At 39.0% G+C, this 12,075-nt stretch overlaps 1 protein-coding gene across 1 annotated transcript in view; it reads right to left on the bottom strand.

Annotated features, from left to right (window-relative positions):
* CFAP58 (cilia and flagella associated protein 58) overlaps window positions 1-12,075 on the bottom strand; it is a 105,566-nt gene that overhangs the window by 71,453 nt on the left and 22,038 nt on the right. The window contains exons 8-9 of the mRNA XM_054435952.1: window positions 6,239-6,321; window positions 2,894-3,085 (exon numbers count right to left, since the gene is read on the bottom strand). Of these exons, the coding sequence (XP_054291927.1) occupies window positions 2,894-3,085; window positions 6,239-6,321 (275 nt within the window). The remainder of the gene's footprint in view (window positions 1-2,893; window positions 3,086-6,238; window positions 6,322-12,075) is intronic.

Raw genomic sequence — 12,075 nt, 5'->3', positions numbered from 1 at the left:
AGAACTTTCCACAGAGAACAAAGAGCTTGAACTCTATCCCATCAATGCAGAGTATCCCAACTGCTGTGCCTTGCATGGGTTTCAGATGTGTGCTAAAATACTGATTTTACTATACCCACAGGATGGCCAGGTGGGACCTGGGCAGCTGGCATCCCTGGATTGTTTCCTCCAGGCCCAAACAGCCTCATCTTCTTATTCCCATGTGCCACTGACATGTGCATTAGTCCATTTTCATACTGCTACAAAAAACTTCCCTGTGACTGGGTAATTCATAAAGAAAAGAGGTTTAATTGACTCCCAGTTCCACTGGCTGGGGAAGCCTCAGGAAACTTACAGTCATGGTGGATGGGGAAGCAGGCATCTTCTTCACAAGTCACCAGGAAGGAAAAGAATGAAGGAGGAACTTCTAAACACTTATAAAACCAACAGTTCACATGAGAACTCACTCACCATCATGAGAACAGCTTGGGGAAAACTCCTCCATGATCCAATCACCTCCCTCCCTCGACACATGGAGATTACAATTCAAGATGAGATTTGGGTGGAGACACAGAGCTAAACCGTATCAACATGTAATTTTTTACATATGCTGTGATATGAAAAGTGTTAGGAAGCCCTGCCCCAGGGAGAGGTGACAGAGGTTTATATCCAGAGTAATAATAAAACCACACTGGAATTTTTAAGAGTTAGCTCTGATGGTGGTGTGATGGCACCTGGGAATGGAGAGAAATTGCTTATCAGGAAGAAGAAACTGGAGGCTGCAACAGATGACATTTTATGTTCAAATATATTTGCTGCCTCACCCTACAGGGCCCCTCCCTAAGGAGGACAACACTCCTGCCCAGGATGTCCGGCACAGCCCTGTGACTTGGTTGGCCAGTGGAATATGAGTGGGTAGGATCTGTGCCCTTCCCTTGTCAGCAGAGGCTCGGAAGCACCCTGGGGGTCCACTGTTTCACCATTTCCCTTTGTCCGGAGGCCAGGGCATCCTGACAGAGTCAGCCTGGAAAGAAGAGGACAAAAGGCAGGGATGCAGTTGACCTGCAAAGGCCAGTTATATGAGCAAAACATAGATCTTTATTGCTGCAAACCACTAAGGTTTGAAGGTTATTTGTGCAGTGTAAACCGATGAATGCAGAAGCTAACGTGTGAGTCCAAGCTCGATAATACCAGGGCCTAACCTGACAACGAGTCCTCAGAGTCAGTAAATCAATCACTGGAGCTTCTAAGATGGTTAAGTCAGAAGAGAAATATGCTCTGCTCCAATGGCTCCCAATTAGGGGTGGGAGAATCCATTGGGGATCACTGTCCTGCAGAGCTAGACAAAGCCAAGGCACTGTGCTCCTCCAGTAGCCCTTCCCAAAGCGTCTGCAAGGCATTGATTTAGTCTAAGTGGGAAGAAGCTGACTTCCTATTAGTAAACTTTGTTTCCCACTTTCTTTATTTCTGTAATACAAATATTGGCTGCCCCTTGTAACCTTCTTTGACATTTCACTCCAAAAAAAAAAAAAAATTTAAGCATGCAAGAGCATTGGTAAGCACTGCAAATGTAACCTGAATTTCATTGAGGAGATGGAAGAGAGGGCTTACCTTGCATAACAGATCACATCTTGCTAGGGGGAGAAAAGGTAATCAAATGAGGCTTTTCTCCCAAACTTTGTTATCAACCTCATAACTAAAACTTTTCTCCATTTCCCAGCCTCCCACTCCATTCCTAGACCACTGCTCTATGCCATCTATGAATGCATTAAAGAGAGTACTATTTTAACCACTCATGCTTAATGCAGGCAATGCACTAAGACAGCTGGCTAAAATGAAATCCAAATCTCCAAAGCCATTCTTGGAGACATATATCCTCGAGCCTTCCCTCTCCTAAGCAGTTTATAAGAAGCAGAGATCTAGAACTCAGCTCCCCAATGTTTGGATTTCCTCCAGTGGTTTTTGTTTGTTTCTTTGTTTGTTTTGAGACAGGGTCTCACTGTGTTGCCCAGGCTGGAGTGCAGTGCTGCAACCACAGCTCACTGTAGCCTCCACCTCCCAGGCTCAAGTGTTCCTCCCACCTCAGCCCTCCAAGTAGTTGGGACCATAGGAGCACACCACCGTGCCCGACTAATTTGTGTATTTTTTGTAGAGGCAGGGTTTCACCATGCTATCCAGGCTAGTCTCAAACTCCTGGCCTCAAGCTATCCACACCCCCTTGGACTCCCAGAGTGCTGGGATTACAGATGTGAGCCATCGCACCCAGCTCACAATAGTTTTTTTCCTTTTTATTTTATTTTGGTAGAGACAGGGTCTCGACATGTTGCCCAGGCTGCTTGTGAGCTCCCAGCCTCAAGCAATCATCCTGCCTCAGCTTCCCTAGTGCTGAGATTGCAGGAGTTCACAATCGTTTTAGAATAAAAAATGCTCTTTGAATATTGACACACCTAGCAGATGCAGCAGTCACTCACATCTTAACTTGTGGTCATTTAATCAGATGCTTTTCTCCTAACATCAAGTTGGAGTCCTTTCTCTGAGGAGACAAAAGTTTCAGTGACAGATGCTGGGTGGGTGCGGAGACTGGAGAGTTGAGAGATGATGCTGGCAGTCCTGGTGCCAGCCCAGGGATGCTGCACAGCAGGGCAACAGAGAAAAGGGAGAACCCAGAAATTGGAAGAGGGCCCTGGAAAGTAGAAATGAGAGAGCACCAAGCATAAACATTGTCCTTTTCACAATGTGGCCCAGAATCAGCTCGGAAACAGCTTATATTTCGTCCACATCATTCCTCCCAAATCTTCACACAAATTACAAACAGAAATCTGAATAAATTCTCTTTGCAACACTTTGTGACCATCAGAAATGCAGAGGAAGGAATGTGCCTCTGCTCCACCCACAACATCACTGAGCAGCTTACCTTTTGCGTAAGGTCACTGGCTTGGTTGATGTACCGGTCACGCTCCTTTTCCAGATGAAAGATGATCTTTCTCTGCTTCTGAGCCTCATCCTTGTAGTTCTGGATTTCTCCCTCCAGGTTCCTCTTGGCTTGTTCATGGAGCTTTACCAAGTCTGTCTGCTTCTGGGTCGCATTGACCGCCTTAAGCATGTTCTAAAAATAAGGGCACAAAGCAGTCACATTACTCATAATGTTTGAGGATTTGGGGTTAAGTTTACCCTCTGCCTCATCTCTAACATAATTAGATAGCTTGTCTTTTGAATGAACAAAAATGATCATGTTCTCTACAGCTTATTAAGAGTTTGTTATGCTAATTTTGCACAAGGCACTTTAAACACACATATAAATACACTAAGCAACCACAATGCCCCTAAGAAATGGGCACCATGTTGCCCCATTTTAGAGGTAGGAAACCGAGACTGAAGAGTTAAGCTACTTGCCCACAAGTTCATACAATGGGGAAGTGGCAGAGCAAAGATGTGAATCCATGGCTGGCTAACCCCAGAGTCCATGCCTTTAACCTCCAGTCTAGTTCTAGCCTTTATCTTGTGAGGTTAGAACTGAACCTAACCATATAACTTGGGCTTTGATTACAAAGGAAGATAAAAAGCAGCTTAATAAAAATGCAGATACCTAGAATTAACATATGACCCAATAATTTCACTCCTGGATATATACTCAAAACAAACGAAAGCAAAAACTTGTACATGAGTATTCATAGTAAAATAATTCACAAAAGCCAAAAGATAGACACAACCCAAATGTACATCAACTGATAAACAGATAAGCAAAATATAGTATATCCACACGGTGGAATAGCATTCAGCCATAAAAAGAAATGAAGTACTGATGCATGCTACAACAGTGGATGAACTTTGAAAACACTGTTCTGAATGAAACATGCCAGACGCTGAAGTTCACATAGTGTGCGATCCCATTTATATAAATATCCAGGACAGTCAGATCCATAAAAACTGAAAGCAGATTCGTAGTTGCCAGGGGTGGGAGGAGGGGTGGATAGAGAGTGGCTGCTGAATAGGTACAGGGTTTCTTCTGGGGGGACGAGATTGTGAAACTAGATTGTGGTGACGGTTGCCCAACATTGTGAATGTACAAATGTAACTAATAGTAAATTTTGTGTTGTGTGTATTTAACCACAACAAAAACAATTAACCCAGTTTTTTTAAAAATGCAGATGCTCATGTTCCAACTCTAAAGTTTCTGATTCAGTGGGTCTGGGATAGGACCCAGGCACCTACTTTTTTTTTTTTTTTTTTAAGCTGCACTGGAGATTTCTGATGCTGAAAAGGAAACATCTTGGGTTGGCTGCCCAAGTTCCCCTGAAACACAGAGTAAGTAGCAGTGCAATCTGACAGCCATGCTCATGCAAAAGTGTTCACCTCTTTAACTGTAACTGAATGGATCAAATGACCCTTCCCCAGGACTTGAAATAGGGCCTTTAGATTTTTGCAACGCAGTAGAAGATATAACCTTGGGAGCTATTGGTGACAGCCATTTTTTGTCATATGGACTGGAAAACAGAGAGAGACAGTGACAATCTTCACTGAAAAAAGAATGGAGCAAAAACTCAGCAGAAAGTCAACTGGCAGAGAGAGATGCTTTCATCCCAAGAATGCCAGGCCAGTTTCCAACGGGTTCCTGAGGCCTAGCTGTATCCTTGAGTTCCATGAGGCACTTTAGAGTTCCTTCTCAAATCTCTAACCAACACAGAACCGTAGATAGGTCTGAAAACTGCTGGACAATACTCAGGTAAAATGCCTATTAAATGTTGGTTGGGTGACAATGTAGAAAACAGAAAAGGTCAACCTTTTTTTCAAGCATTGGGTTAAACATTTGTTCTATAAAAGATAAAGCCACTTCCACATGACACTAAAAGAATCAAAATATATTCATGTTGCTACTTGTCAAAACCATGTCACTCATTCTTTGGATGAAGGTGGCATTTCAACTGAGTCAATGGGGAAAGAATGTATTATCAATTAAAGTTCATTGCATACCTGCATTGTCGGGTGCTGTGCTAGGCACTAAGAATACAAAGGCCAGGAAATAAAAAATACAAAAGTATACCCTGCCCTAAAGGAAGAATTGACATTAATCAAATCAACAAATAAATGTAAAATTACTATTGCACTACATGTCTTATCATGGCAGAAAACCTATTGGTTGTTTATTAGTACATATAAAATATAAACAGATTAAAAGTGTGTTGAATATAAATTTAAAAATCTAAATCCAACATTATTGTTTATATGTACAAATGTATAGAATAAAAAAGCAATTTCCAAGATTGTCCAAGAAAAAAAAAACACTTCAATGATTTTCTTTAAAAGTGCTTAGCATGTGAAGATCTAATTTATCAGTTCCTGAGAGTCCCTGAATAGTCTATTTTAGGCTAAAGTATAGTGTATTTTGTTAACATTTGTTCAATTCTGGGAAACCTAAAGAAATAATGAAAGTCAGAATGAACAAATATAGACCGTTTCTGCTTTGATGAGATGAAACTGTCTTGGCCGTGGCTGTTACAGAAGCACCCTGCCACCATCCCCCACAACCCCACAGCCATCCACACCTGGCCTGTGGCTTCTTCCTCCCTGGAAGAAATCCTTGAGCAGGAAAATTTACCCTAAATCCCTGTAGTTAATCTCCTAAAAGTGACTTTCAATGGAAAAACTCTTCAGGAAGTGGGATAGGAAAAAGGAGGGGGTCCTACATTTAATGGAGAATCTTCAGATCTCTGCCTTCAAGCTGCCATAACCCCTCCCTTAGCTTTGGACCACACTGAGCTGGAAGGTCAGACAAGATAAGGACAGAAAACAAAAACCAAAACCTACAGCAACCCTGAAAAGGTGGAAGAAAGCTTAGACCTGCCATTCCTACACCTAACACCTCAGAGTTAAAATTCAATTAGCACTCACTTGTAATTTTTGGATTAGCAAGTTGTTGATTATAGATATTAAATTCAGAAATATTGATAAACTGCTTAGGATGCCGAATAGCACACCAGCAATGAAAACAGGATCCACAAAACACTCTGAAATCCCCTCCTGGCTTATATGCTAATTCTCCAAAGTCTTTTTGTGTTCTCAGGTGATAATGCAATTGCAATTCATGGCCAGTGAATCGTAGACTGTAGGCAGCTGCTTAGAGGAAAATTAAGCACTATTATTTATTCTAATCCACTTTTGTTTGCCTCGGAGTTTTCTTTTCCCATCCACCTGGTTATAGCCAGATATTACAGTGCTGAAGAAAGACATTTATTTACCAGTGTGACTGTAACACACTCACCTTATTTAGTATGTCCCTTTCTCTCAGAAGCTCGTCCATTGCCTTTCTATCAAGTTCTGCTTGTTTCTTGGAAGCCTCCACCTCTGAATCCCCAGGGAGAAAAAATAATAATAAATGTAGAGTCGACCTAAGAGAATCTACAAAAGCCGAAGTGATACAAAAACTGCTTTACATGTTTGTCTCTAGCTATAAAACTACTATTAACTGAGTGTATGTGACCTTTGGTATAACCAGGTGAGGTAGGCCTCCCTCTCTCACGAAAGAGATGGAAACTGAGGCTTGCAGAGATTAATCCATTTGCCAAAAGTCTGAAGCCAACAGGTGACAGGGCTAAGATTTCTCCAATGCCAAAAATGTCCTTGCTCATTTTTTTTTTTTTTTTTTTGAGACGGAATTTTGCTCTGTCACCCAGGCTGGAGTGCAGTGGTGCAATCTCGGCTCTACAACCTCCTCCTCCCAGGTTCAAGGGATTTTCCTGCCTCAACTTCTCGAGCAGCTGGGACTACAGGTGCAGCACCACCATGCCCGGCTAATTATTTTTTGTATTTTTAGTAGAGACAGGTGAGGACTAGCTCTGATTTTTTTTTTATCTTGCCCAAATTCCTATCTAAGAGGTCTGGGGAGTCATGCCCTACAAACCATATATTCTCATCTGATGGGTTTTATTTAACCCTGTATATCGTGACTTACTTTCCAATCTGACTCTGGCATAACAAGGAAGAAAATCGAAATATTTAACCCCAAAATGTATTTCCTTGCCATACCTTGAAATTGCCCTGCGAGGTTTCTTGTGGGAAAAATCCACATTCTATAGAGAATCCCCTTTTCCCTTTGCTTTCCTTCCTTCCTTTCCAGATCCAGGAGATAATCAACAAAGAGCCAGGTACCTTTTTAGGTCCAATAAGAAACATTTTATAACCTGCTCTCTCTGAAGTCTGCTAAATGAGAGCTTCCTCTGTACAATAAATCTTGGTCTCCACAGTCCTTTATCTAAACCTGAGCATTTCCTTTCTATTGATCCCAGGTCTTCAGATAAACTCAACCAATTGTCAATCAGAAAATGTTTAAATTTACCTATAGCATGGAACCCCCCACCACGCCGCCCACCCCCGGTTTGAATTGTCCTGATTTTCTGAACCAAACCAATGTATTTCTTAAATGTATTCGATTGATGTCTCATGCCTTTCTAAAATATATAAAACCAAGCTGTACTCCGACCACTTTGGGCACATATTCTCAGGACCTCCTGAGGTCTGTGTCACGGGCCCTGGTCAGTCACATGTGCCTCAGAATTAATCTCTTAAAATATTTTACAGAGTTTGATTATTTTGTCAACACTGGGTTTCACCATGTTGGCCAGGCTGGTCTCGAACTCCTGATCTCAGGTGATCTGCCTGTCTCAACCTCCCAAACTGCTGGGATTACAGGCAGGCATGAGCCACTGCACCCGGCCATTTGCTGTTTTTAAATGTTTTTTATTATACAAGTAAATAGAAATACAGAACAAAATTAGAAATTCAGATAAACGGAAGTGAAAAAATTTAAATCAACCAGAATCTACTTAGTATTTTAATATGTCTCTTTCCCAGCTTATTCTTATGTAAATATACATGTGTATATAAATATATTTATATATATTTATAAATACATATATTTATAAATATTTATAAATACATATATTTATATATTTATGAATACATATATTTATATATTTATGGATACATATATTTATATATATTTATGGATACATATATTTATATATATTTATGAATACATATATTTATATATATTTATGAATACATATATTTATATATATTTATGAATACATATATTTATATATTTATGAATACATATATTTATATATATTTATGAATACATATATTTATATATATTTATGAATACATATATTTATATATATTTATGAATACATATATTTATATATATTTATGAATACATAAATTTATATATATTTATGAATACATATATTTATATATATTTATGAATACATATATTTATATATATTTATGAATACATATATTTATAAATACATATATTTATATATTTATAAATACATATATTTATATATATTTATAAATACATATATTTATATATATTTATAAATACATATATTTATATATATTTATAAATACACATATTTATATATATATTTGTAAATACACATACACCCCAAAAGGGAATCATAGTACACTAAGTATATAGTACACTGGTTTTATGGTTTCAACATTTGGTGTTGAGTTTTTCCCCCAAAACAGAAGCTTATTGTACACATAGTATACTATTTTGTAGCTTGCTTTTATAATTAACAAGCATAGAATAAATGCCTTTCCATACTATAAATGTGCATCAGCATCCGAATTTTTAATAACTCCATGGTTTTTCACCGTGTGAAAATACATAATTTATTTGGCCAATCCTTCATTTGAACATTTAAGTTGCTTCTTTTTCTTTTTTTGTGTGTGTGGTTATAAGCAATAATCCTGTGAAAGTTCTTATTCATATTTTTCCTGTAGAAGAGGAAGTCCTGGATCAAAGGGGATTTTTAAAAGACATTTCTCTCTGGAAAATTAATAGCAATTTAAATCCACACCCAAACCAGCCCTGGATATCATCATTCTCTTTGATCTTTGACAGTCTGATAGATGTTTAAAAACCAATATGTCAGTATTTAATTTGCATTTCTTTGCTTAGTAGTGAAGTTTACTACTTCTTCATGTTTAATGACCATTTATTTGTATTTCTGTTTTTCAAATTGCCCAATTTGCCCTTTGCCAATTTCTCTCCTAATATGTTTATCCTTTCTGGATTTTTTTTTTTTCCTGAGACAGGGCATCGCTCTGTCACCCAGGCTGGAGTGCAGTGGTGTAACTACAGCTAACTGCAACCTCTGTCTCTCAGCCCCCTGAGTAGTTGGGACTACAGGCATGCACCACCATGCCCAGCTAATTTTTATCTTTCTTTCTTTTTTTTTTCTGGTAGAGATGGGGATTTGCCATATTGCCCAGGCTGGTCTCAGACTCCTGGGCTCAAGCAATCCACCCGCCAAAGCCTCCTAAAGTGCTGGGATTATAGGCATGAGCCACCACTCCCGACCTTTTTTGTGGATTTTTAAAAGAAGCCCTTTACATATGATAAAGAGCTCTGACATTCTTTTAGTCGATTTGCCTTCATTTATAGAGAATACAGAATATAGAAAATTTTAACTTTTATTTCATTTAATCTCTCAATCTTGGCTTTATGGTTTCAACATTTGGTATTGACTTTTTCCCCAAAAACAGAAGCTTATTGTCATGCCATTATTTTCTTAATAATCCATACTGCACACTGGTATGAAACAACACCTTACCTTAGATGATAATCTAGTCTTTTCTGGCCTTTCCAATTGTTTTCATTGATCTGTTTATCTGGACATCATCACTATGCAATTTGATTATTGATGCTTTATAATACATTTAAACATCTGGGAAGGAAAATCTTCCCTTATTTCCTAGATTTCATTTCTATTTTCTATTCTATTTCATTTCTATTTTCATATGTTTATTCTTCTGGAGGAACTCTAGAATCAATTTTTGAGTCCCATACAACATAACTCACTGAATTTTAAAGAGACTCGCTGTCACCCAGGCTGGAGTGCTGTATGTGCAATCATAGCTCACCGCAACCTTGACCTCCTGGACTCAAGTGATCCTCCTGTCTCAGCCTCCCAAGTAGCTGGGACCATAGGCATGTGCCACTACAGGTGCACAGGAGCATGCCACCACACCTGGCAATTTTTTTTTTGAAGAAATAGTATCTCAATATGTTGCCTAGACTGGCCTCAAACCCCTAGCCTTAAGCAATCCTTCTGTCTCAGCCTCCCAAAGTGCTGGGATTATAGGTGGAAGCCACCATGCCAGGTCCCAACTCACTGAAATTTTTTTGGAAAAATTAAATGTATAAATTAACTTGGACAGATTTATATTTTTATCCTATTGAGTTTTCTCATCCAGGAACTTGATATATCTCTCCATCTTTCAAGTCTTCCTTTATATCCCTCAATAGAATTTTGTGGCTTTTTTAATATATAGATCTTGCAGATATCTTGGTAACTTTATTCACAGATATTTTATTACTTTAGTTGCTATTGTGAAGAGAATTTTTCCATTATATACTCTGATTTTTTTGGTATGAAAAAAAGCTATTGATGTCTACATATTTATTTTATAACCTGCCACCCTACTGAACTGTATTAACCTCTCTTGTTAGTTCTGGTAGTTTTTCAGTTTATTTCTTGGTTTCTGTGGTAGAAAATCATAACATGTAGGAGGGAGACCCACGCTCCTAACCGTTATGCCCAGTGCCACTTCTTGGTTGAACACATCAAAAGGACGTGATCCCTAAGAAGAAATAATGATATTGATGATACCTATAAAGTAGTCAAAAGAGAGAGAATGATAACTTTGTATACATGATTTAAGGATGAAGAGTTGGGCTCAACACCAAATGGGTAAAACTTTTTTTTCCAAAGCTTAGAACTATTGCAAGCAAAAACATAGAAATTTAAATATGGAAGTGTTTGGATAGCCAGTTACAAAAAATGCTCTTAAAGTTCCATTTTTCTTCATTTCTGTAACAGAAAGTATTAGATTGAAAACTCGCACTGGACTGTAGGTATCCTGAGGGCAGAGCCCTCCAGGCACCCAGCACCTAGAATAATGCCTGCCCATAGTCTGGGTTTGATTTATTGAATGGATGAACAGAGAAACTGTTGAGATAAGCTGCAACTGCATCTCAATAAAACATTATTTCTTGATGTCTCAGAAGGAAAAATATCTACAAAGACCTAAGTGACAAATATTTCTTTTTTCTCTCTCTCTTTTTTCTTTGTTATTTTTTGGAACACAGTCTCACTCTGTCACCCAGGCTGGAGTAGAGTGGCACAATCTCAGCTCACTGCAACCTCCGCCTCCCAGGTTCAAGCGATTCTCCTGCCTCAGCCTCCCGAGTAGCTGGGATTACAGGCACCCGCTACCATGCCCAGCTAATTTTTGTATTTTTAGTAGAGACAGGGTTTTACCATGTTGGCCAGGCTGATCTCGAACTCCTGACCTCAGGTGATCCGCCTGCCTCGGCCTCCCAAAGTGCTGAGATTACAGGCCTGAGACACCGCGCTCTGCCTTAATTTTTTTTTAAGACAGAGTCTCACTAGTGACAAATATTTCTAATAATTCTATCCAGAGATTTAGATTGTACCTAACTTTTAGTGAGGAATGTGTGCTTTTGTGCTTTTATGTATGTTGTCTCATTCAGTGATTGACAACTTACAGCCACCTGGTTAAAGTCAACAGGACACAGATGTTCCTGCCTCACGTACTTCAGTGGAGTCAGAATTCATACCCAGGTTCTTTGTCTCCAAGTCCATAGCTGTTTCTGCTGCACCAAATTTGACAAGTATACTGTATTTTAATTATATTTTTTATTCAGAAAACAAGAATTTATCTGGATGATGATGGATGGAATGTAATTAGCACTTACTGTGTGTGCCAGGCAGTGCCCACAAGTGCTCTGTGTTCACTTATTTCACCCCCAACCACCAGATGTGGTGAGATGGGAACTAAACCCAGGCAGCTCTGACTCCAGGGTCTGTGTCCTTACTGATTTCTCTGTACCTCCCTGTGGCACTTAAATTTTCCCTTCACAGGTTGGTTATAACTGAGTAAGACAGGGGTTCATCACATGGCAAAGTACTGACAGAGAAAAGACATTAGAAGCCATTCATTTTTGTTCCACTGATTCTTAGTGCAATATTGTCCCAGATACTGCTAATGAAGGACATTCAT

This window comes from Pongo pygmaeus, chromosome 8, assembly GCF_028885625.2.
Source record: "Pongo pygmaeus isolate AG05252 chromosome 8, NHGRI_mPonPyg2-v2.0_pri, whole genome shotgun sequence".
Taxonomy (NCBI): Eukaryota; Metazoa; Chordata; class Mammalia; order Primates; family Hominidae; genus Pongo; species Pongo pygmaeus.
This window is presented reverse-complemented; position numbering and strand designations above follow the sequence as displayed.